This window comes from Littorina saxatilis, linkage group LG7 (genome assembly GCF_037325665.1).
Source record: "Littorina saxatilis isolate snail1 linkage group LG7, US_GU_Lsax_2.0, whole genome shotgun sequence".
Taxonomy (NCBI): domain Eukaryota; kingdom Metazoa; phylum Mollusca; class Gastropoda; order Littorinimorpha; family Littorinidae; genus Littorina; species Littorina saxatilis.
Genome location: NC_090251.1, coordinates 32,011,462 through 32,038,861, shown reverse-complemented (window position 1 = coordinate 32,038,861; position 27,400 = coordinate 32,011,462). Strand labels below are relative to the sequence as shown.

General features: G+C 41.0%; 1 protein-coding gene and 1 long non-coding RNA gene across 2 annotated transcripts in view; one reads left to right on the top strand and one right to left on the bottom strand.

Annotated features, from left to right (window-relative positions):
• The window catches only part of LOC138971193 (uncharacterized), a 666,631-nt gene that overhangs the window by 56,364 nt on the left and 582,867 nt on the right, over positions 1–27,400 (bottom strand). The gene's annotated exons all lie outside the window — the stretch shown is intronic.
• On the top strand, positions 10,471–26,129 carry LOC138971185 (aromatic-L-amino-acid decarboxylase-like). The gene is made up of 12 exons (XM_070343835.1): positions 10,471–10,716; positions 11,266–11,379; positions 12,440–12,559; positions 14,279–14,413; positions 14,779–14,922; positions 16,508–16,574; positions 17,244–17,338; positions 17,687–17,754; positions 18,632–18,722; positions 19,214–19,312; positions 22,631–22,732; positions 24,225–26,129. The coding sequence occupies exons 1-12, from the start codon at positions 10,516–10,518 to the stop codon at positions 24,537–24,539; spliced, it is 1,551 nt and encodes a 516-aa protein (XP_070199936.1). The 5' UTR covers positions 10,471–10,515; the 3' UTR covers positions 24,540–26,129.

The following is a 27,400-nucleotide window of genomic DNA, read 5'->3' as shown; positions in this document are numbered from 1 at the left end:
TGTATTTAGCTTGCCACAACCTCATACATGGTCCTAAAAGTTAAAGTTGAAGAAAATACTAAAGATAAATGAAAAAGCTGACGCAGTGTCATTCGCACCGTGAATCCCCCCATGGGAACATACTAAAGTCTGGTTCCAAGTAGGCTCAATTTCCTTCTATTTCTTTGTATTTCTGCCTCGTAGGGGTAGGGGTGTTCAAACCAAAGGCACCTTTAAACCAAAATTCAAATCACACATCTTACAATACCAAGACACTCAGCAGTAAAAGGGTGTCTGCTGGTAAAAAATTCCAAACAATCCTAAAAGTACTTCACTACTAAAAGTGCTTTTAAAAAGAGCCGTTATTTTTCCCTCTATATTCAGTATTGTGTTTTCTGCGAACATGTAGTCTATTTAGATGGTTGTCGTGTGCACTTGAGTTGCTAAAGCGTTTTCAGTTGGGCATATGTCGAAAAGCAAAGAATTAGCCCTTTGAAAACCATCAGAACTGTCACACAAAAATAACATTTACCTATCTCACCAACTGACCAAACATAGGGCTTTTCCTTATGTATTATGTATTGTCGTGTTTTTTGTAGCATACTTGTGAAAACAGCCACCACTGTTGTAAATGATACTTTAAAGAGCATTATTTCATTTTTACAGTTGAAGGACAACCTGGACTGCCGTATATTACAGCTGTTTTACAATCAGCCAAAATTTTCTTAACAAACGTATGTTAAGAACAACTCCCATAGTGAAATTGAAGGAAAACAAATTGAAAATCCCCCTGCCATAGAGGAGCTAAAGAATCAACAATAAACGACTGCATGGATAGCTTGATGCACGAATGCATTGCGGACATGTTTGTCTCCAACCAAGAGAAAGTTCCAAAAAATCCCTTTTGTGCTTCTTATTATACAGTGACGTCAAAGACAGCCTTTTCTGCTGTTCATACATTCAGGGGTTATGGTTACACTAAACGACGTAGTTGTAGCCATACTGCCATCCAGATTTATTTTTTCCTTGCGAGCAGTCACAGGGTGTTTGTGCTGTCTGCCAACCGTTAGATGACCCCGCCCAAGTCTGTTAAGGGACCGTTTGACCGTTATAGAACGCGTCTTTTTGATTTTTTGGCACAGTTGGAAACGGTTGATTTTTATCCCTACCATTGTTTCCAAACATTATATAGGAATGTTTTGTGAACAACGGATAATAGCCGCTACTCGCATGTGTAGCAAAAGTGAGCGTACATACTCACCCTGGTCGTCCAGCCGTTGTCCGTTGCCCGTCTTTATCTGTCTGTACTGAACATTACCTTTGGATATTTCTCCAACGCTATGAAGTGAAGAAACACCAAATGTTGCAAAATGTTGTATGACCCCAAGAGCTCAAAAAAGATACTTGAGAACCTTGACCTTACCTTAAGGTCAAGGTCACAGGGAGAATGAATGTGGTCTAAAAACTGCAAAATTTCACATTGTGCCAGTTTTCTGGAAAACAAATTAAAAACAGCGGGCTTAGTTTTGTATGGTATACAAGAAAAAGAAAGCCTTATCTTCTGATACCATTTTGGTTGACCTCGCTTCAATGTCAAGGTCAGAGGAGCCCTTCAAAGTTGAATTGTAGACATATTTTGATGTGAGCTTGCCCCTTTAACTTTACTATGGACGATATCTCTTACAAACTTAAACACTGAGTGGGGCGTTTGTTAGAATTTCATAGTGAGCCACATCTGGTCACATATCGTTAGGGTCAAGGTCACATTGACCCCTATGAAAAATGTGACCAAGCCGGGTAAAGAAATCCATGTCTCTTGGTAAAAAATCTTAACAAAGCAAAGCCCATGCGACTCTCATGCTTGACCTTTGTCTTAAAGTGACCTTGACCTTCAGGTGACCTTGAAGGTGAAGGTCTAACAACTGAAGCTGGCAAGGACATTGTACACTATTAGAACTGGTTTACAGATTTTTCCTACCAAATTACACATGACCTTTGGCCAAGGTCAAGATCATCAAAGGTCACACATCACAAGGCTATCAATTCAAGACATAGGAAGCATAAACATACTTATTGGCACTTTCTACAAAGAGACATTGTCACTTTTAGTGATTCAATTGCCCGTTTCAGTCACATTTCATAAGGGGCAAAGTGACCTTGACCTTGATGATATGTGACTAAATGTGGCTCAATATCAGTATATAACATGTGCCCCACACAATTATGAAGTTTGAAAGATTTTTTTCATAGTTCAGGGTCAAGGTCACTTCAAAACATGTATACAATCCAACTTTGAAGGTCCCCTGTGACCTTGACCTTGAAGCAAGGTCAACCAAACTGGTATCAATAGATAGGGCTTGCTTTGACCTAAATAACACTTGTAGCTAAGGTCGTCATTCTCAATAACGTGGGAGAAAATTGTGAAAATGTGAAAATTTACTGTTTTTGAACAACATTATTTTATGTCCCCTGTGACCTTGACCTTGAAGCAAGTTGTGCGCAGTGAGTTGGTTTACGACATTCACCCTTCGCTGTTATAGACAGGCACTTAGTAAAACCAAGTATACAGAGCTGGATCCTCTATAACCAAGGGGTACCGTAGAAGAAGGCAAAAGAGAAAAGGCATTTCAATGCAAGAAAGCGTTAGGCCCGTAGGACTTGTCTTACAGCTGGTTCATAAAATATACATTGAAACATGCTAACTGTATCCTTTACATGACTTTCACCTTTATGTGACCTCGAAATTCAAGGTCAAACAATTGAAACTGTCAATAGCATCATTCGATACAAATTGTTTTACACATTTCTCTTACGAAAATACATATGACCTTGACCCAAAGTCAAGGGCCAAGGTCACTGAACATAAGACCAGTAATTCAACATAATTATACAAAGGATAATGGTGCTTTTTAACACTTTTTATCAAGACACATGGTCACTTTTAAATAGTGATTTCTTTACCCGTCTTGGTCACATTTTTGATAGGGGTCAATGTGACCTTGACACTGACGACATGTGGCCAGATGTGGATCACTATGAAATTCTAACAAAGGCCCACTCAGTGTTTAAGTTTGTAAGAGATATCGTCCATAGTAAAGTTAAAGGGGCAAGCTCACATCAAAATATGTCTACAATTCAACTTTGAAGGGCTCCTCTGACCTTGACATTGAAGCGAGGTCAACCAAAATGGTATCAGAAGATAATGCTTTCTTTTTCTTGTATACCATACAAAACTAAGCCCGCTGTTTTTAATTTGTTTTCCAGAAAACTGGCACAATGTGAAATTTTGCAGTTTTTAGACCACATTCATTCTCCCTGTGACCTTGACCTTAAGGTAAGGTCAAGGTTCTCAAGTATCTTTTTTGAGCTCTTGGGGTCATACAACATTTTGCAACATTTGGTGTTTCTTCACTTCATAGCGTTGGAGAAATATCCAAAGGTAATGTTCAGTACAGACAGATAAAGACGGGCAACGGACAACGGCTGGACGACCAGGGTGAGTATGTACGCTCACTTTTGCTACACATGCGAGTAGCGGCTATTATCCGTTGTTCACAAAACATTCCTATATAATGTTTGGAAACAATGGTAGGGATAAAAATCAACCGTTTCCAACTGTGCCAAAAAATCAAAAAGACGCGTTCTATAACGGTCAAACGGTCCCTTAACAGACTTGGGCGGGGTCATCTAACGGTTGGCAGACAGCACAAACACCCTGTGACTGCTCGCAAGGAAGAAATAAATCTGGATGGCAGTATGGCTACAACTACGTCGTTTAGTGTAACCATAACCCCTGAATGTATGAACAGCAGAAAAGGCTGTCTTTGACGTCACTGTATAATAAGAAGCACAAAAGGGATTTTTTGGAACTTTCTCTTGGTTGGAGACAAACATGTCCGCAATGCATTCGTGCATCAAGCTATCCATGCAGTCGTTTATTGTTGATTCTTTAGCTCCTCTATGGCAGGGGGATTTTCAATTTGTTTTCCTTCAATTTCACTATGGGAGTTGTTCTTAACATACGTTTGTTAAGAAAATTTTGGCTGATTGTAAAACAGCTGTAATATACGGCAGTCCAGGTTGTCCTTCAACTGTAAAAATGAAATAATGCTCTTTAAAGTATCATTTACAACAGTGGTGGCTGTTTTCACAAGTATGCTACAAAAAACACGACAATACATAATACATAAGGAAAAGCCCTATGTTTGGTCAGTTGGTGAGATAGGTAAATGTTATTTTTGTGTGACAGTTCTGATGGTTTTCAAAGGGCTAATTCTTTGCTTTTCGACATATGCCCAACTGAAAACGCTTTAGCAACTCAAGTGCACACGACAACCATCTAAATAGACTACATGTTCGCAGAAAACACAATACTGAATATAGAGGGAAAAATAACGGCTCTTTTTAAAAGCACTTTTAGTAGTGAAGTACTTTTAGGATTGTTTGGAATTTTTTACCAGCAGACACCCTTTTACTGCTGAGTGTCTTAGTATTGTAAGATGTGTGATTTGAATTTTGGTTTAAAGGTGCCTTTGGTTTGAACACCCCTACCCCTACGAGGCAGAAATACAAAGAAATAGAAGGAAATTGAGCCTACTTGGAACCAGACTTTAGTATGTTCCCATGGGGGGATTCACGGTGCGAATGACACTGCGTCAGCTTTTTCATTTATCTTTAGTATTTTCTTCAACTTTAACTTTTAGGACCATGTATGAGGTTGTGGCAAGCTAAATACACAACACGACGACGTCTCGGCAAAATAGTAAGGATTATATAGGGAAAAACAACAGTGTCAGTTAAAGTCCGTTTTGAAGGTGTTAGTGGTTGGGGATTTTGAAAAGCATCAGACATCAGGCAGATACAATCCTTTCTGCGTGTTCTGGTGCAGAAAGAGTTTTCAGTTTATACATTGGGGTGACCAGTAGATACCATTTTACAACCATACCCCCAAACGACATTTACAGAGCCCAAAGAAGGATTTGGGTCAATTTCAAAGCCATTTTTCCGTATGAAGCGCCAACTTTATATGAAAATGTGTTTAATAAACATCAAAGGACTGAGGTTGAACTTTCTGATAAGGGACATTTTAAACCTAGTCATTGTCACTTCAACGTTCCCTTCACTAAAGTGGCTAAGATGCCTGGACTAATAAGCCAAGTGGTCGAGTTACCCCACTTCTGACCCGAATCACCCCCCTCCTGCTGGGTACACGTGCCAACTTAACACAAGACTGACACCTCTGCTTTGACCTGCGTGCCAGGAGTGTTGTGTTGCTATAAACAGACAGACGAGGTGCAGCTCATTTCCGAAACAGCGCAATTGGGACAACAGTGACATGATTCTGTTTGAATTCCAAAAAAGCGCAGCTCATTTCCGGAACAGCACAGATAACAAAATTGGTTTCAACAACTGATCTCGTGAGAACGGTAACAAAGGACTCATGTCACCTCTCCGAACGCATTGCAATTGATGTCCGCTCCTGCGGCCATCAATAATCAAAACAAACAAGGGCAATAAATCAACTGCAAAACAATTTTGTCTTCACACACACACACACACACACACACACACACACACACACACACACACACACACACTCCTAATACACAAGCGAGCACACATATCCTCCCCCCCCCCCCCCCCCCCCCCCCTCACCCTTTCGCCACATACCTTCGCGAACCGCGTCTTCAGAAGACGCGACGTTCCTTGTTTTGGCAGTGGTCTTGAATCCATGCTTTCTCTTGACTGATGCAAGGGTAAGGGAACGTCTCTGTATCCAGAGTGATAAAACCGAATCAAATACAGACAAACAAGGAAATAAACCACATGAAAGACAATCCTGTATGCGACTTAACTACCCAAACTTAAACACACACACACACACACACAACACACACACACACACACACACACACACACACACACACACACACACACACACACACAAACACACATGCACACATACATTCTCTCTCTCTCTCTCTCTCTCTCGGCTACACGCACACACCCACACAGGCACACACACGTACACAGCACACACACACACACACACACACACACACACGTACGTGCGCACGCACACACACACACACACACACACACACACACACACACACACACAGGCGTACGCACGCACACACACACACACAGACACACACAAGCCGCACAGACACACACACGCACGCACACACACACACACAAACACACAAACACACACTTTCACACACACACACACACACACACACACAGGGAATGTTGTCAAAATACAGTAGTGGCATAGTAGCACACCGCTGAAATCAATTGTGGAAAAAAAAAACCACCCATCAAGTATCCCTTCAGGGGCGGATCAGTTGCTTTGTAAGGGGGGGTGCACTTTGAATCGAAAGTGAATGTGATGGGCGCGAAGCGCCCGAATTTGCTAGAGGGGTCCGGGGGCATGCCCCCCCGGAAAAAAATTTGGCTCAAAGAAGCAAAATGGTGCCATCTGGTGCCATTTGAACTTATAAATGGTCATAGAATCAGCTTTCCAAATTTTTTTGTTTTTGTTTTTTTGCTGGAGGGGGGGTGCACGTGCACCCTGTGCACCCCCCCTCGTCCGCCCCTGCCCTTGAAAAAGTATCAACTGCACGGCTGACATAGTCCTATTTAATTAGTTTAATTATTTCCAGGGCTCAAGTTTTTCCATCGTTGCGGGGATGTATAAATGAAGCTTCCTGCAAAGTTTTAGGTTTGAAGTCCTTACCAATTACGAGATCTCGAGAAATAATTAATTGTTTATTGCATTGTTTAGCAACAGTTCTCCAGGACTTGGGCTATTTTTAGACCGTTGACGTCACTTCGTGACGTTTCGTAAACCAAAGATGGCGTTTGAGACTGTTCTGTTTACATTTGACACTATCAACGCCACTTTGCAATACAGAAATAATTTTTTCTGTGTTCGAAAGCTACAGCCAATCGTTATTATATCCCCTTAGGTACAGTTTTATAACATTATTGACACATGTAAACAATATGAATTAATGAATGAACGCTACGAATATGGCAGCCTTTAATAAAGAGCAGTATTAGCAAGTAAGCATCATCGCTGCTTTCAGGCTGTGAACACAGGCGGCAGTAATGGTTATTAGTTGAAATAACTCGTTTCGATTGTTTTTAAAGATAACATTCATTTTGATTAATGAAAAGCTGCTACCAAACTTACAAAACGACTGTGCATTCTAAAACTATATTATCGTACGAGGGCTCAACTGATAATAATGAGAATAATTCCGGACATCGATCGTTACTGTGGAATCCGCGTAGATTTCATTCAGCTTTTTTGACGGAATGATTCCCTGGTACAGCCACAAACCATAATTATTTTCTTACGTCGTACTTCTTTATCTGAGGTAGTGATAGTGGGTGATATACTGATGTGCACATGATGCGACCTGTTGTCAAGCATTAGCTTCAGGAAAGCATCAAAAAGAAAAACAAAGGGAGTTAAGAAGAAAACAACCCAAGCAAACAAACAACCAACCAAACAAACAGACAAACATACAGAAACAAAAACAAACAAGTCGCGTAAGGCGAAACTAGAACATTTAGTCAAGCTGTCGAACTCACAGAATGAAACTGAACGCACTGCATTTTTTCAGCAAGACCGTATACTCGTAGCATCGTTAGTCCACCGCTCGTGGCAAAGGCAGTGAAATTGACAAGAAGAGCGGGGTAGTAGTTGCGCTGAGAAGGATAGCACGCTTTTCTGTACCTCTCTTCGTTTTAACTTTCTGAGCGTGTTTTTAATCCAAACATATCATATCTATATGTTTTTGGAATCGGGAACCGACAAGGATTAAGATGAAAGTGTTTTTAAATTGATTTCGAAAATTTAATTTTGATCATAATTTTTATATTTTTAATTTTCAGAGGTTGTTTTTAATCCATATATAACATATTTATATGTTTTTGGAATCAGATAATGATGAAAAATAAGATGAACGTAAATTTGGATCGTTTTATAAAAAAAGTTTTTTTTTTAAATTTTCAGATTTTTAATGACCAAAGTCATTAATTAATTTTTAAGCCACCAAGCTAAAATGCAATACCGAAGTCCGGCCTTCGTCGAAGATTACTTGGCCAAAATTTAAATCAATTTGATTGAAAAATGAGGGTGTGACAGTGCCGCCTCAACTTTTACAAAAAGCCGGATATGACGTCATCAAAGACATTTATCGAAAAAATGAAAAAAACGTCCGGGGATATCATTCCCAGGAACTCTCATGTAAAATTTCATAAAGATCGGTCCAGTAGCTTAGTCTAAATCGCTCTTCACACACACACGCACAGACAGACAGACAGACAGACAGACAGACAGACAGACAGACAGACACACACACACACACACACACACACACACACACACACACACACACACACATACACCACGACCCTCGTCTCGATTCCCCCTCTATGTTAAAGCATTTAGTCAAAACTTGACTAAATGTAAAAACACGCACACACAGACACGCAACCACTTTTAAAAGCTTTCGCCATTTTCACCAGCCCCCTCCGCCTACCCCGGTCTCGTATCCTTGCGTCACCACACAGAGTAATGTTTGCCTCTGCCGTGGAAATGGTGACAGAGGTTTGACCAGCACAATCAAAATCATTCTCCAGCGTGTTTTCATGACGTCATAAAATTCGCGATGTCATGCTGTTATCTTAGTTTTGAATCGAGACAAAGCAAAAACAATAAAAGAATAAAACAATGAAAATAAATAAACAAACAAACAAACAAACAAACAAAAGTAAGGTCAGGCCATAACACTGGGACTTTTCTCATTCTTAGCATACTTACCCTCGTATGCTAGCAAGTTTCAAGTTTTTTTATTAGTCCATAACCCCTGGTTTGAACAATAAATACAATCAATACAATCATGATATATGCTAATATAATAAATAAATAAAAATTAAAAAGATTATGAAAAACTGTTACAGATTCTATTAATAAAGTCCAAAATATTCTTATTAGCAATTTCTTTTTGTTAGTAGCAAACAACTTTTTAAATTTAAGTGCATTATGTTTTTTCCAATAGTAAGGTGGTAACAACTCAGCTCTTTCTTCTTTGAAAAAATCACAGACAAATAAATAATGGAATTTATCACCTATGTCTTGTGATACACATTTGGTGCAAGTTCTTTCTGACCTCGGGATGTTAAGGTAACGTTCTTTCTGTACAGGCAAATTGTTGTTTAATGTTCTAAACTTCATCATTGTAACACATTGCTGATATGGCAGGTGTGTGACATAGTCTTCACATGCAAAAATATCTTTAAACATTCGATAATTCCAAAACATATTTTTTGTTCCAATTTCTGTAAACCGTTTATGGATATACTGGTCATACAAGCTTCTTTTTACTTTCTGTTTAAACCATGCGCTTGAATATTGAACATTTTCTTGAGAAGTCCAAAGGCCAGGGAGACCAATTTCATTTAAGGTTTTTTTCAATAAAACATAAATAATTAGATTCAATCATCTTGTTGATATACAATTTATAAGTAAAGCAGTACACAATACTATTTAGACGCCATTTTAAACAGTATTCGTGCATTTTGTTTAGACATTCTTGCAGGTTTTTTTCAGACTCTGAGCAGATCACAGTATCATCCGCATACAGTAATAAAAACATTTGAAACAAAGCATTTACATCAGTATCTTCCATTCCAACCACAATAGCCTCCCTTGATGTAAACCATTACTGTTTTCCAACAGAAAAGGCTTTAGATCATTTAGAAATAGAGCAAAAAACAGCGGTGACAAGTTTTCCCCTTGTCTAACTCCACACAAACTGGGAAAATATCCAGAGCACTCACTATTAACTTTAACGCAAGACTTGGCATTTTCGTACATATTTCTTACAGTTTTTAAAAACTTCCCATTAACATCAGAACTAACTAATTTCTCCCATAAAAATGCACGGTGAATTTTATCAAACGCTTTTTCATAGTCTACAAATGCACAAAACAGTCGCTTCTTTTTGTTGAGAAAAAAATTTAATATACAATGCAAAGTAAAAACATGGTCTAGTGTTGAAAAACCTGTGCAGAAACCTGTTTGTTCTTGACCTGATTTATTATTACTCTCCAAAAAGTGTGATAACCTAGCATTTAAAATTGCACTAAAAAGTTTTCCGAAGCAACTGAGTATAGTAATTCCTCTATAATTTGTGGGGTCAGCTTGGGAGCCTGTATTTTTGTACAATGGAATAATTTCGCCTACAGCCCATTGTGTTGGAACCTTTCCTGACTGCAAAACAACATTAAACAACAATACATAAATATAAATCATTCGATCATGTGACGCTTTTAAATACTTATTAATTATTAGCAACAGCTGCTCAAGAGACCTTCGGCATTCGAATAAGTGCACAGTGAGTGGGTAGTAGTGGGGAAAAAGGGGGGGGGGTGGCTGTTTAGAATTTTTTTTAAAGGTTTTATACTGTGCCGCATTTCAACCATCAGCACTTGTTCAGCCAACGACCCGAAGCCAGCATGGATTCGAACCAGTTCCGAGAGGTTGGCAAACAGATGGTCGACTACATAGCCGACTACTACGACAACATTCGTCAACGCCCAGTGATGCACAACGTCTCGCCTGGCTACCTTCCCCCTCTGCTGCCCGACTCTGCTCCGGAAGATCCCGAGCGTTGGGAAGACATCTTCAAGGACATCGAGAAGGTTATAATGCCGGGGGTGAGTTCATGTACGTCACTTTCATCTACACACCGTTACATCTGGGGCTGTTATGGTAGGATGACCCAGTGAAGAGCTCGGAGTGTTATCATGTGTGGCATTTCTAGGATGGACCTGCGTTGTTGAAAACAAACAAAGAAGCAAAACAAAAAAACAAAAACAAAAAAGCGTCCTTACAGCAGGCAAGCAAACGAACACCCCTCCACTTCCGAACAACAACAACAACAACAACAACAACAACAACAACAACAACAACAACAACAACAAAAACAAACCGAAAGTATTAGTAAATAAGTAAGCTCAATAGATATGCTTTTCATACAAACCATTGAATAAGCTCAATGATTTAACCGACATAATTAACATAATGTACTGTTATTTATAACAGGGGTGTATATTTTTAGTTGTTGTTGCTAGAGTTTATTTGACACAACAGCCACGAATGAACCATGAGGCGAGACACTGTTCTCAAAAGTTATCAAACCAGTCATGCATCAAAACAAACTCTCATATCCAATTTGCTTTCACGAGTCTTCAACACTGCACTAGGTGACGCACTGGAGGAGTCCTCGTTTCCATGGTTACTACGCCGCAGGAGGATCGTTTCCGTCCATGCTTGGCGACATGCTGTGTAATGCCATCGGCTGCATTGGATTCTCTTGGGTAAATTTGATCATCTGTTTGTCTGTGGGTCTGTTGTTTGTCTGCTTTGCACTACGGTTCTTCGCAACGTGGTTTGTTGATTTGAGGATAAAAGTCGTCTGTTCGTTTTAGTGCTAGTTATTCTCTCGCGTACCACCAGGGCTCAGAAGCACGAGAAAGTTACCAACCGACTGGTAGCCACCCGCGGGAGTCGGATTGGTTGAAAACACCGGACATGAATTTGTTGTCCGTTTCAACCAATCCGACTTCGCGGTTGGCTCTCACTCGGTTGACACCTTTCTCGTAGACATCAGTCCAGGAGACTGGTTCGGCATAACTCTTGCTTACTGTTAATGTCTATATTTAGACCACTTACTTCCCTTCTCTTCTTAATAATGTCAGACGTGATAGTCGTGATAAATAGTCAGTTGGTAGAAGGGCGCGTTTTACATTCAAGCAAGTTTTCTCAAAACAGGAGATAGTCAAGCTTAAAGGCACGCACCTTCTAAAATCTGGCCAGGTATACGATTCTTTACCCAGGAAAGACATTATTTTGTGTCTTCGTAAGTTCCTTGAAACAAAGGCAAGAAAGCACATGTATGAATGTAGAGCGCTTACTTCCCTTTGTGTATCAGATCTTAATGATACACGATACCGACACATGCACAGCCTGGTGGTGACCTTACGATTGATTTTCTACTGCTGATAGGTTGAAGTCACCGAGACAAATTTTTCGAAATTCTTCGTCACTTTCCTCTTGAAACATGCATGATCGAGGGGTGACGCCATTGCCCACGCAATGAGGTCTTTTTGAACTTTGTTTCCCTTTTGCCGTCAGAAATTTCACTTCGTAAGAGAGGGTCAAAAATCTATATCCTATGCCTTTAAAATAGCATTTGATTGAGAGCTGTCTGGAGTACGTTGGGTGTTCTTACTTCGTATGTTTTATTGTTTATTATGTTTATGGTTGTTGTCATATGTTGTTTGGTTGTTTTTAAGAACAGATGAACCACACTTTTCCATCCATTGTTTAATTGTATGAACAACATATTATCTTATGTCTTATGTTATTCCTTGCCAGGCCACCAGTCCGGCCTGCACAGAGCTGGAGATGGTGACCACAGACTGGCTGGGCAAGATGCTGGGCTTACCCGAACACTTCCTCCACTCACACTCCGGACTCGGCGGTGGCGTTATACAGGTGTGTGCAATTCGGCAGGGGGAGGTACCCGAAGACCGAGACGAATCACGCTCGTCTCCGCGAAGCGTGCGACCGTATAGTACTTACTGAACCTATTTCCTTTCATTCTGAGGACATTTTGCGAGTAAACATGACATATCTATGTATTTTTTTAATTTAGGAGAAGATGGGGAATACAATACAATCATATGTTAATCTGTTTTTGAAAATTATATTGTTAATGACAACTTTAATGAGCAAACATGTTAACTAATATTTAACGAGCTTACGAGCTGAAATGCAATCCCATAGTCCGAAGATTGCTTGAACAAAATTTCATTCAATTTGGTTATAAAATGAGGGTGTGACAGTGCTGTCTCAACTTTCACAAAAAGCCGGATATGACGTCATCAAAGGCATCTATCCAAAACATGAGGATATCATACCCAGGAACTCTCATGTGAAGTTTCATGAAGATCGGTCCAGTAGTTTTTTTTGGAATCACTTTATACACACACACACATACATACATACATACATACATACACCACCACCCTCGTCTCGATTCCCCGTCCATGTTAAAACATTAAGTCAAAACGTGACTAAATGTAAAAAGAAAAGCAGAGTTGCTTGCTAATGACGGTCTGGAATTATGTGAAAAGTAAGTTGAACATTAGCAACACAGGCAACACAACCATGCTGTGGTATCACTGACGTTGGGTTACAGGAGTGACTATTGGATGCTGTTGCAAAACCGTTCCATGTTTGTGTAACTATATGTCTGTGTTGAATCATCTTTCTTCTTCTTCTTCTTCTTCTTCTTCTTCAGCGTTCGACGGTTGTGTCCTTATACTCTTAGGCTTGCTGATTGTGTGAACTCGCAGGTTCGGCGCAGGTCTTCCACAGTTCCTTAAAGTTTGGTGTCGGGGGTTGTCCTCTCTGGCCAGGTTAGGTCACGCAAGGGGGGCATGGAGAGGTCAGAATTGTAGAATGTGCTGGGGGGTTTGATCGTCCTCGCCACAGTCATGTCCAGTACGAAGGCGAAAGATGGCAGTTTGCTGTGCGCGAGTCAGATGGAGGATGGGGTCTTGGGTGGGCTGGTAGCTGTCTGTAGCAACTTTGAAGGTTGGAGTCCAGCGGTTGGCAATGAGTGTGTCAGTTTGACTCTAGGAAGGAAAGGGTTGGTTTAGACTGTGGTTGTCTTCCTCCCTCCTTGGCCAGCCGGTCTGCTCGTTCATTTCCAGAAATGCCACAGTGTGCTGGAATCCACTGGAGCACTGTGGCAGATTTCTGTGATAAGCTGTACAGAGTCCCTTTTTAGTTTTTTTAGGGACTTGTCGGCCGTGTCTGCTGTTAGAGCTTGCAGTGCAGACAAGGGAGTCTGTGAAGAAGACAATCTTTTCCGTTGTGTCCTCCATGAGGTTGAGATGTTCGGCTGCTTTTTGGAGGGCAACCACCTCTGCTCGGAAATTGGAGCAAAGGATACCACTGGCGGCAGAGATAGTCTCAGAGGGTCTACCTGGGTATTGGATGAGAACTCCACTCCCTCCATTTCTTGTCGCTCCTTCGGCCGAGCCATCGGTGAAGACATGCGTCCACGTTTTGACTGGGAACCTTTGGTGTATCTCGTTCAGGGCGAAGGCTTTCAGGGCTCTGTTGTTGTTTTCCAGTGATGCCAGGGATGTTGGTTCTGATCTCAAATCGTGGAATCATCGACTAACTCGTTTGTTTTGCCTGCAGTCCACAGCGAGCGAGACAGTGTTTCTGTGTGTCCTGGCAGCGAGGAACCGAATGGTGGCCAGGATGAAGGAGACCGACCCAGACATGAACGACCATAGTGTCATCTCACGTTTCGTTTGCTACTCGTCAGATCAGGTAACCATCCTCCTCCTCCTCCTCCTCCTCCTCCTCCTCCTCCTCCTCTCATCATCATCATCATCATCATCATCATAATCATCATCATCATCATCATCATCATCATCATCATCAATCGTTGCTGTTTCAAATATTGAAATAATTTCGCTCGCATTTCAATATCCAAAACATCCAACTTGTGTTAATCTGATGTGACACAGCAAGCCATATAGTATATAGTATATACGAGACAAAGCAGTAGTAATAACAATAAGTCACTCTATATTGTCCATTAAAATGAATACATTAAAATGTAAAAATTGTCTTCGATACGTCTAAACCTGACTGTCTAGCAAAATGGATATTATGTTTTTGTTTTGTTTCAGGCCAACTCTTCTGTACATAGGTCTGGATTATTGGCGGAAGTGCGCATGCGCAAGCTACAATCAGACGACAATTTCTCTCTGCGCGGGGAAACTCTGCGAAAAGCGATCAAAGAAGACAAGGCCAAGGGACTCATTCCTTTCTTTGTAAGTGCTTCGCTGGCTATTGAATAAGTTCCTTTCTTCCTAAGTGCTTCACTGGCTATTGAATAAGTTACGTTTTTTTTAAGTGTCTTATTGGCAACGGGCTAGGTTCTTTTCGTTAGCTATTGGATAAGTTCATTTCTGTGTGAGTTCTTCATTGCTATTGGATACTCTCCTTTCTTCGTAAGTGTTTCATTATCTATTGGTTAAGTTCATTTATTTGTAAGTGCTTCATTGGCTATTGGAAAAGTTCCCTTCTTTGTAATTGCTACATTGGCTATCAGCTAGTTTCTTTTCTTTGTTAGTGCTACATATTTGGCTAGGTTTCGTTCTGTGCAAGTCCTTCTTTGGCAATAGACGATGTTCGGAAATAACTCTGTCGGGTTTGTATAGATTGTGAAAGAGTGAATATTTTTGATTTTATTAATTAAGGTACACTCTCCCAAGTGGCATTACAGGCACAAGCGAGGGGTGTGGAACGTTTGCGTTTGTTCCTTTCTGTTTGAATGGTCTACGTGATTATGTATTAGCTTTTCAATCTGAAAACACAGGCTTCTCGGGCTATGGGATGGCTTCTTTTTTTTTTCTTAATGGTTTTGTTATGTGATTTACTGCAGCCTACTTAAGACTGCTTTGTGAACAGGACTAGTGTCATTACCTTTACTGCAGATCCGCTTGAACTACTATACTACCCATATGTTTTATGTATATTTAATGTCACTGTGTGGTAAAATACTGAATATCAAAAATACAATGAGTCATGCCTCTCGTGTAAGTGACCATGTGCGCCGTCTCAGATCCACCAAGGGTTCACAATATGATGACAGCATCGCGTACCACTTGAACACTTACCAAAAATTAACACTGACTGTTTGCTGTGTTGAGTTGGAATTCTTTGATGAATGAACTTCTTACGAAATCACTTCATAACTCATAACTCATAACTCATAACATTTTATTGATCCAACAAAGGAAATTAATTTAGTCATCAGCACATATAGGTCATTAATTAATAACTATAAAAGAATAAAAGAAGAAAATTCATAAAACCCATGATATAAAAATACCCTTTTTTCTTGCACACCTGACACACCGACACACCAATACACATGCATACATGCCTACATACATACCTACATACATACCTACATACATACCTACATACATACCTACATACATACCTACATACATACATTCCATGTTAAAGTGTAGTTAAGAACATCACAGTAATTATATCATTGTTTGGATTAACAGATAAGTTTTTATGTAAATGATGATAACAACAATCCATAATTAACGCTATTGCACTACCAAGGAAGAGACCAACCAAACACGTACCTACGTACCTACGCACGTGTATCAGTGACTTTTCTTCTGTGCACGCTGTTATTTAAACCACCACAGACCATCAAAACATTTCTACTGTGCACAGCCTAGGGAACCCTGCAGTTCAGTTTTGGTATGTGACCAAGTGGGCGGCTGCTCTCATCACATGAAAAAACGCTTTGGTAGGTCTGTGGTGGTTTAAATAACAGCGTGCACAGAAGAAAAGTCACTGATACACGTGCGTACCGCCGTTTGGTGACAGGTCTGCGCCACACTGGGCACTACGGGGTCCTGCGCCTTCGACAGCATCAAGGAGATTGGCCCTCTGTGTAAGATGCTTTCATATGTACAGATCTATACACAGAACAGCGAAACTTATTCTCCTACACCGACTTCAGACAGATGTGTATTCGCGAATGCCACGTGCACGCCCGCACACCCACACCGTGGCACACGCCCGCAAGCATGCACTCTCCCGCACACATACTGGCACTCACGCACGTAGGTACGCACGCACGCACGCACACAAACAAACGAACGAACAAACAAACCCACACAAACACACACACTTACTCACACACACTCACACACACACACACACACACACACACACACACGCGCGCGCGCACGCACGAAAACACACACACACACACACACACATACACACACACACACACACACACACATACACACACTCACACACACACACACACACATATTATTTTCTAGGGGTGAATGTGTCAGCTGAAGCTGAGACGCTGTTGCCAGCGTTAAGAGCGTTTTGAATTCTGTATTGACATTAACATTCACAAATAATGATCGTCTGCATATGTTGTAACATTACTAGCCTTGTCTAGGATACCTATTAGTCTTTATTACACAATGTTCATGACGTTTTAAGCTATGGAAGCGTTTCAAAATAAGTTGCTATTATGCGGTTGGGTTGCTTGTTAATTCTGAACAAAATGAAAAAGTTATCGTATATTGTCTTCAACCAGGCGAGAAGGAAGGAATATGGCTGCACATCGACGCTGCATACGCCGGCAGTGCCTTTGTCTGTCCGGAATACAGACAACACCTGGAGGGGGTGGAGGTGAGACAACTCCATGCATAAGGCCAAGAGAAAAAAAATCAATGTTTCCGATTCATCCATTTTATTCCTCCCGACCCTTGACCTTTTTTGACTCTTGAAAAAAAAGAAGATATAACTCGATTTTGCAGACTTTAAAGGGAAAGTGGATCTTTTGGAAGATCCGTACGACGTCTGGCCACTAAAAAGTCACATTTGCGCCTGTGTACATTTAACAAAAACCCACTAGAGTTATAATAAATTAAAAAAAAAGTGTTTTCCACATTCTCCTCATCACCAGTCCTCATCTCACCAAGCAGTATCTAAAGAGTATTAGTTGGATATAATAAATATCTCTTTCCTATGTTGCAGTACGCAGAGACTTTCAGCACCAACCCGCACAAATGGATGCTGTGCAACTTTGACTTGTCCGTCATGTGGTAAAACCAATGGTCTTTCTTGTGTTCAAGCTATACTGTTATCAGACAGAGAGAGAGAGAGAGGGAGGGAGAGAGGAGAGAGAGAGAGAGAGAGAGAGAGAGAGAGAGAGAGAGAGAGAGAGAGAGAGAGTTTGCAAGATTGGGGAATTTCAGAAAAAGAGAGGGACCTTTTTAAAGAGCCTACCATGCACTCGGCCACAGTTCTGGAATAGCTGTTTTGTGTCATTTTTCCTATTCTTATTAATATTTTGTTCACATTACAATTTGTTCAAAGTATGATAACATATAGAACTTGAAAACATATTACGGTAGCATTTGACATCTAATACTAAAGGTACGCTCCTTCTGGTGAAAACAGTACGGTTCAGCGTCTCACCTCTGGCCTGGCTTTCACAGGGGATAACACCGTCCATCCACTTGGACACGTACTAAAAATCAATACCCAAACTGCTAGCCAAATAAATTCATCAATAAAATCCCACTGTGCTCAGAGAGTAAACAGACAGTTCAGTTTTGGTATGTGACCAAGTGGCGGGGATTGCCTAATCCCCTGTAAAAGTCAGGCCAGATACGAGACGATAAGACGAACTGTTTTCACGAGGAGTGTGTCCTTAATATTACAGAGTTCTAGATGATCAGCACAGAAAAGGTCAATACCAAGTCAAACTCAGATGAAAAAAAGAATATTGTAGTGTATTTATCCATTGATCTGACAACTCCTGTTTCATTTAATTAATTTCTAATCGTTTTCGTAATGTTCTTTATTAATCAAGTGTTATCGCTTGCAGTATTTTTCTCGCTAATGGCTCTTGATAATAAAAAATATACACAACAACAATACTGAATAGTCATGTATTATACCATTATTATTTACCAGGATTAAAAACAGACAATATCTAGTGGATGCCTTCAACGTGGATCCAATCTATCTCAAACATCAGAATGAAGGACGCGTCCCTGACTATAGGGTGAGATACACAATTATGCTTTTCTCCATTCTAAACGCAAAACAATCGATTTGCAATTTCAACAACAACAACAACAACATCAACAGCAACAACAAAAACAACAACAACAATACCAACAACAACAACAACAACAACAACAACAATACCAACAACAAATACAACAACAACAACAACAACAACAACAACAACAACAGCAACAACAACACCGTTCTACGACTTTACTGCTATTTGTTAGAGACTAAAACACTTTAAAGATTAAAGTTTGGGACTAACTGATGCTATAGGGTGATATAATCAATTATGCTTTTCTCCATTCAAAACGAAATAAAAAATCGATTTGCAATTTCAACAACAACAGCAACAACAACAACATCAACATCAACAACAACAATTCCATTTCTACGACTTTACTGCTTTTTGTTATAGAATAAAACACTTCAGAGATTCGAGTTTCGGACTAACTGATAACCGTGTACGGTTTATGATTTCAGCACTGGCAGATACCCTTGGGTAGACGATTCCGAGCTCTAAAACTGTGGTTTGTTTTGAGATGCTACGGTGTTAAGGGTATCCAGCAGTATATCCGCACGGTAGGCATACTTCGTTATTCTGCGCAGATGTAACAAAGTACACGAAATAGTCGAATACGTTTGGAGGCAACGTCAGTGAAACGTCCAATTGCTGCGGTACACAAGACTTGTGGGTTTTCGTGTCTGACTGGTGTTCTATATGAAATGTTACGTTGTGTCTCATTATTATACATTTTTTGATTTTGTTGTTGTAATTTACCTATTTCATGTCACTCCGAGGAGTTTTGAAAATATATTTTTGCCTTGCCTTGCACTGCCTTGCCTTGCCTATCTCTCCTCAAGCAGATTAGTATGAGGATTTTGAGTCAGCCCACCCCTACTATTTTGATTGGCTTTGCTTCCAAACGTAGTTCGAATATTCGTTTACTTGGTTGCATTACGTATATTGAAGTCGCTCGTTTGCTTGGTGGTCAATACTTATCTCCAGTAAGGTAATACATTGTACAACGTTGCAAGCCCCTGGAGCAAATTGTTGATTAGTGCTTTTGTGAACAAGAAACAATTGACAAGTGGCTCTATCCCATCTCCCCCCTTTCTCCGTCGCGATATAACCTTCGTGGTTGAAAACGACGTTAAACACCAAATAAAGAAAGAAAGAAATACTTATCTGATGTTGTTCCTGAAAACGATCGTGTAAACCATCTACAGACAAACCTGCCCTTGCGACCTCCTCTCAAAAGCGATCATCTACCAGCAACCACTCCCTGGGATACCAGAAGAGTTTGTTTTCTATATAATTCAACCTTTCCATAGCGACCACCTGTTGATAACGACTGATTTTGATCGGTCTGTTGGGGGGTAGTTATTGACAGGATCAACTGTATCTGGCTTTTATAGACGCGAAGGGTATCCTTCCCCTTGGGCATATGTATCCTTAGCGGATTATGACTTTATTCGGTTATTCTGCAGAAAAAACAGAAATGTTTCTGCAGCATTTCTGCATAATGTCATCTTTCGCGAGAGCAACGTTTTTTCTGCAGTAAAACAGTTTTACTGCAGTAAAATTGAAATCAAGAATGCTGCAGTAAAACGGTGATGTTGTTTTACTGGAGAAAAACTGTTTACACTTTTTCTTCAGCGGTTTGGCATTATTCAGTTATTCTGCAGAAAAACAGATATGCCGGAGAAAAACTGTCTTTTCTGCAGCATTTCTGCATAATGTCATCTTTTGCCGAAGCAACGGGTTTTTCAGGAGCAAAACATTTTACTGCAGTAAAATTGAAATCAAGAATGCTGCAGTAAAACGGTGCTGTTGTTTTACTGCAGAAAACCTGTTTACACTTTTTCTGCAGCATTTTGTACTGGCTCATTATAATGTTGGAGCACGCGAGCCCCCCTCTGTCGAGAGATGGACTCATCCAGAATTACCAATAGTTACAAACTATTATACTATCACAGGGGGCGACGAATACAAACGCTACTTTACAAGGTCGTTCGTTTTTCTCCAGAAAAACTGTCACAGACTATTCTGAAGAAAAAGTTAATCGCAATAATGCTGCAGAAAACCAAGTAAACCTTATGCTTCAGAAAAACTGTTTTACTGCAGTAAAAAACGTTGCTTGGGCGAAAGATGACATTATGCAGAAATGCTGCAGAAAAGACAGTTTTTCTCCATCATTTCGGTTTTTCTCCAGAATAACTGAATAATGTCATAATCCGCCAAGAGCCAGTACAAAATGCTGCAGAAAAAATGTAAACAGGTTTTCTGCAGTAAAACAACAGCACCGTTTTACTGCAGCATTCTTGATTTCAATTTTACTGCAGTAAAATGTTTTGCTGCAGAAAAAAACGCTGCTTCGGCGAAAGATGACATTATGCAGAAATTCTGCAGAAAAGAACGGTTTTTCTCCAGCATTTGTCTTTTCTGCAGAATAACTGAATAAAGTCATAATCCGCTAAGGATACATATGCCAGCAATCTGCAACCTTGCTGTTCTCTGTGCAGAGTGGGAATTCATTTCTTAACTGTCACCTATGTCAATCTGTGAAGTGAATTCAGAAGAAAAATCCATTGCGCTCGTACAATAAGCAGTCAGGTGGTAGATCTTTGGTATGCATCCAAGGGGAAGAATGTTTTTTTTTTCTCACAACCCATTGTCTCCCAGGTACGGATATATCCGTACCCACTCATATGGCTCTATCTGACAAGGTACGGATATATCTGCTGAGACTGTTAGCTTCAGTCGCTTCCTGTAACGTCCATCTAACGCCTGCATTACAGCGTGTTGATACACAGTTACTACACAGTTACACGTACTACAATTCTGAGTGACCTGCTGCAGCACAGCTGGTCTTGGCTAAAAATAACCTTGGTCAACATAGGTGGGGTAGAAAGTGTTAAAGCATGGAAAGAACTGTTGGGGGTTTCTTCCCTGTATCGATCTCTAGCTATCTTAGTTACCTCACAGGCGGAAGGTATCGTCCACTGGACTACTACTATCACATAAAGACTACAAGGTACGTCACTCACCTTCGAGTCTTCTGTGTTCTTGGAGTCGCTTCCTGGGGAAAAATAGTGTTCAAGACGGTTTGCCTCTTCCTACAGTCTGTGTAAGGTCAAATAAATACAGTTGAATGATTGGTTGAACTGTATGTACCTTTAATTTTCAGCTTCCGTCCCTTGCAGGTTGTTTTTAACCATCATTTGGACGAATCTTCGTTTGCGAGCCGCTAACTTCCACTCGGCGTCAAACTCATGCATCCGCACCGAATATGCATACCAGCGCTCATTGGTCTAAAACATATGTAAATATTGTGCAGCAACCACGGGAAAATAATCTTCGAATATCCTGTTATTAACCAATGAGCGCTGGTATGCATATTCGGTGCGGATCACAGTGCATGAGTTTGACGCCGAGTGGAAGTTAGCGGCTCGCAAACGAAGATTCGTCCAAATGATGGTTAAAAACAACCTGCAAGGGACGGAAGCTGAAAAATAAAGGTACATACAGTTCAAACAATCATTCAACTGTATTTATTTGACCTTACACAGACTGTAGGAAGAGGCAAACCGTCTTGAACAATATTTTTCCCCAGGAAGCGACTCCAAGCACACAGAAGACTCGAAGGTGAGTGACGTACCTTGTAGTCTTTCTGTGATAGTAGTAGTCCAGTGGACGATACCTTCCGCCTGTGGTTACCTTCGAGGATTAATAGGTCAGTGGTAGTTTACATGATCCGTTTTTCGCGGGAAGATTAAAGAATGTCGAGGGTAGGGTGGGGTTGGCGGGGGACGGTACCTCTAACGTATTTGATTGTTCACATACTACCTTACTAATGCACGTGTTGTCGTTGACCTAGTTAAAATGTGCACGTGCAGCACGTGTCCCTGGCTGAAGAACTGGAGGCCTTGCTTGTGAAGGATGGACGCTTCGAGATGCCTGTTCCCGCCACCATGGCTCTCGTCTGTTTCAGGCTGAAGGTGGGTACCATCAGCAAGAGTCGTTCACACGTGGAATACAGATGTGTTCTTCTTTTTAACTCGGGTCTGACAGTTCAAGGCAACAGCACAACCTGAAAGTCAGTGACTTTGAGATGTTTTGGGTGAGAAATCATCAATTAAATTAGAAGCAAACAGACATGACGACCCAACCCCCCTTTTTCTGTAACATTTGATAAAATTATTAGAATGGGACAGGCCGGGTGTACAATACTGAATTGAAGAAAGTTTTTGGATATTTGGTGGCTTGTTGACAGACCAGCTTTTTTGTTGGTCCAAGGGGACCATAATTTATCGTCTTTTGTTGCATCTTTATCGACCAAGGCCGAAGGCCGCGGTTGATAAATATGAGACAAAAGGCGATATGCTCCCCGAGGACCAACAACAAAATGCTGGTCTGACGACAAGCCACCAAACATCGTTTTTGTCATCATTTTGGTTGTGCAACAAAATGCACAATAACCCACAGGGAGACGAATTTTTAGAATCCAACTCCGGGCCACAAAGCATCGTCACAGTAGCTCGAGATAACACGTCAACCTTGTATGTGACGTCAAACGTAGCTTGTTGACGCTTTTCTTCCAGTCTGAAAATGTACAGAGCTGCGATCATACGTGTGAGTTCAGTAAGTGTTGAGCATATTTCTTTTCTTTTTAAGTGTTTATGACTTTTCGTTGTGGATTTTGCGATTACAGAGATAAGTTGCAAATTGACCATGAGTCGCCGCGGTAATTATCAACATTGATTGGGTCTTTGAGAGTGAATGCTTACAATCGTTGTCCTCGGAAACACAAATCCAAAGCCGCGATGGTTCCACACATCAAACAATCAGCCTGATTGGCTTTTACTTTGACAATCCACGTTTCACCTGAAAGCTCAAACCCATTCACCACCTCGATTTATTGCATGGGGAACCTGAGATTTATTTCCCAGGTGTTTGTGAATGAAAATTCGTGAAAATGATGACAAAGTCAGTTAGTCATATCCCTGAACAAAAAACAAAAAAGCCACGTCCAAAACGGCGGTTTGTTGTTAAAACCAAGCTTAACGATTAAGGAAGACATGCTGTTGTTTTTTCTTGTGCCTCAAATCAGCGTTAGAACAAAGGGCATGCATCTGACTATGGCGGTGTGAGATACACAGTTATATCACACCTCCGGCAACGAGCAGATAAAGCCCTCCCATTGTGGTTTAGTTATACCTCTTCCTCTTCTCTTCCGCGTTCGTGGATTGTAACTCTCACGTGCACTCGGTTGGTTTTATTTTTGGGCGAGTAGTCTGTTACGCGTACAACCGTTATACTTACACTCGTTGCTGTTTACTCTAAAATGATACATGTACATGCATTGATTCAGTTTACTGTCTGTGGCACAGAGGACGAGTAGGCTTTTACGTGTATGACCGTTATATTTACACTGATTGCTGTACTCTAAAATGATACGTGTATTGATTCAGTTTACTGTCCGTGGCACAGGGGACTAACAAGCTGAGCGAGATGCTTCACGACCACATCATGGCTTGTGGCGATATCTACATCATCCCGGCCTACGCACGCGCCCAGGGCAAGGACGTCTACTTCATGCGCGTTGCCATGGTGTCCGAGCACATGACGTCAGCTGACATTGAGGTGACCTTCAGGGCCATCCAGCGCAGCGCGGACCGCGTGCAGGAGAGATACGCTGACCTGCCGCAGACGGAGAAGAACGGGGTGAAGGACGATTACATGCCGCTCATCAACAACGACGCTTGTCCTGCTGACTTCAAGAAGCAGCGCAATGAAAAGGCTTAATCTGCTGCAACTACAGTTGCACCTCCCGTCGCGATATAACCTTGAATGGTTGAAAAGGACGTTAAACACCAAATAAAGAAAGAACAGTGGAACCTCCCCTTTAAGACCTCCACAAATCTTAGAAAAGTAGGTATTAACAAGGAGGGAGTCTTAACTTGGGGGTAAATGTACAGAGGTTATGAACAGAAAGTCTAAGAAAACAGTGTCTGAAAATGGAGGAAGTATTAACATGGGGGTGTCTTTAAAGGGGGGTTCCACTGTACCGGGATTTTCGGACTGAAAGTGGTGCAGCAGCCACTTCATTTGGGATTAAAAAAAAGGATTATTTCTATAGACAGAGAAACTACTGGAAATGTGGGACTACACGGCGCTACCAATTATTGGGAGCTACCATCCACTTCTTTTGGACCAAGAAAGATTCTGTTCAATACACAAAGCAACTTCGTGTACCTGGCTTTTAAAAATGAAAAAATCAAACATAAAGAAGAAGAAAGATTCCGTCTTTACAAAAAGCAGCTACCGAAATTGTTTGTATACTCTTGCAATCGTAGGGGGCACCCACTTATTTGGGACCAAGAAAGATTCTGTTCATACACAAAGCAACTTTGTGAACCTGTATTTTCGGACAAAAAGGCGATACCAAGTACAGAGAGCACCCACTTATTTGGTAAAGATTCTGTTCAAACATAAAGCACTTCATAGCAACAAACTATATACGTCATCACTTTCGTGTAAACCACAGGAACTTGTTGATGGCCGCAGGAGCGGCCATCTTCTACAGATAGTTGGGAGAGATCGCATGGCTCGTTGTTGTTACCGTTCTCACGAGGTCAGTTACTTTTTGATGGCCGCTGCCATAGGGGAAGGTGACATGGAGGAGCACGTGACATATCGATGTGAATGCGTGATGTTACGGGGCGTGATGTATTGTGTAAAAAAAAAATCCATCTCACACGGCATAAATAAATCCCTGCGCCTTGAATATGTGCGCGATATAAATTGCATTAAAAAAAATATAAAAATAAAATCCCTGCGCTTAGAACTGTACCCACGGAATACGCGCGATATAAGCCTCATATTGATTGATTGATTGATTGATATCGCCACTGGCGGCTTCCATTTTGTTGTAACCCACTTTGTCATCTGTGCTGTTCCGGATTTGAGCTGCTCTTTTTTGGAATTCAAACTATCAGGTGTTGTCACCAACCTCGTCTAACACTCAAGTCCTTAATGGCAAAAAAAACGTAGGACTTTTAATACCAATTTTACTACTTCAACCTCGTCATTTGCGCTGTTTCGGAAATGAGCTGCACCTCGTCTGTCCGAGTCTGTTTATAGCTACACACACTGTCTGTCACATACACTCCAAGTCTCTCCGTCTCTCTCTCGCTCTGCCTTAGTGTCTGTCTGTGTATCTGTCTCTCTCTATCCCTTTCTCTCTCTCTGTCTCTCTCTCGATCTCATGCGCTCTCTCTCTCTCTCTCTCGAGTCATTTTTTTTCTCACCCGGTGTTCATTTGTCTGTTTTTCCGTCTCGAGTCACTCTCTGTCTGTCTGTCTGTCTGTCTCTCTCTCTCTCTGTCTCTCTCTCTCTCTCTCTCTCTCTCTCTCTCTCTCTCTCTGTCTTGCTCTGTCTCACTCTGTCTGTCTGTCTGTCTGTCTGTGTCTCTCTCTCTCTCAGTGTCTCTCTCTCTGTCTCTCTGTGTCTCTCTGTGTCTCTGTGTCTCTGTCTCTGTCTCTCTCTCTCTTTCTCTCTCTCTCTCTCTCTCTGTCTCTCTCTCTCTCTCTCTCCGTCTCTCTAATACATAACAAGGAAGCCGCGCTGTCGGCTGGCCACACTCATGCCGGAAAGGTAGGGTATGTTATTGTGGTGGGAAGTGAAGGGTCGGTAGAGAGGAATACCTAGGTATGGCTGAGTAGGTCATTCTTCACGGGATTTACCTTTCTTTGTTTTGATTCATGTTGTTTAGGGTTTTTTCATTGTTGGGAGTGTCTGCGTGCATATTCATTGACTCACATGCGAAGCAAAAGTGAGTCTATGTACTCACCCGAGTCGTCCGTCCGTCCGGAAAACTTTAACGTTGGATATTTCTTGGACACTATTCAGTCTATCAGTACCAAATTTGGCAAGATGGTGTATGATGACAAGGCCCCAAAAAACATACATAGCATCTTGACCTTGCTTCAAGGTCAAGGTCGCAGGGGCCATAAATGTTGCCTAAAAAACAGCTATTTTTCACATTTTTCCCATTTTCTCTGAAGTTTTTGAGATTCAATACCTCACCTATATATGATATATAGGGCAAAATAAGCCCCATCTTTTGATACCAGTTTGGTTTACCTTGCTTCAAGGTCAAGGTCACACGAGCTCTTCAAAGTTGGATTGTATACATATTTTGAAGTGACCTTGACCCTGAACTATGGAAGATAACTGTTTCAAACTTAAAAATTATGTGGGGCACATGTTATGCTTTCATCATGAGACACATTTGGTCACATATGATCAAGGTCACTTTGACCCTTATGAAATGTGACCAAAATAAGGTAGTGAACCACTAAAAGTGACCATATCTCATGGTAGAAAGAGCCAATAAGCACCATTGTACTTCCTATGTCTTGAATTAACAGCTTTGTGTTGCATGACCTTGGATGACCTTGACCTTGGGTCAAGGTCACATGTATTTTGGTAGGAAAAATGTGTAAAGCAGTTCTTAGTGTATGATGTCATTGCTAGGTTTAGTTATTTGACCTTGACTCTGAAGGTCAAGGTCATGTAAAGGTCAAGGTCAAGCATGTGAGTCGTATGGGCTTTGCCCTTCTTGTTTTATGTGTTTGCCGGGGTTAGTTGTTTATTGTGTTAGC

Bases quoted from the DNA above. Each gene is read 5' to 3' on its own strand.
- LOC138971185 (XM_070343835.1), top strand. From the start codon at position 10,516: ATGGATTCGAACCAGTTCCGAGAGGTTGGCAAACAGATGGTCGACTAC. The intron at 14,923-16,507 runs GTAAGTGCTTCG...GTTTGGTGACAG, and splicing joins AGGGACTCATTCCTTTCTTT to GTCTGCGCCACACTGGGCAC. The intron at 16,575-17,243 runs GTAAGATGCTTT...GTCTTCAACCAG, and splicing joins CAAGGAGATTGGCCCTCTGT to GCGAGAAGGAAGGAATATGG.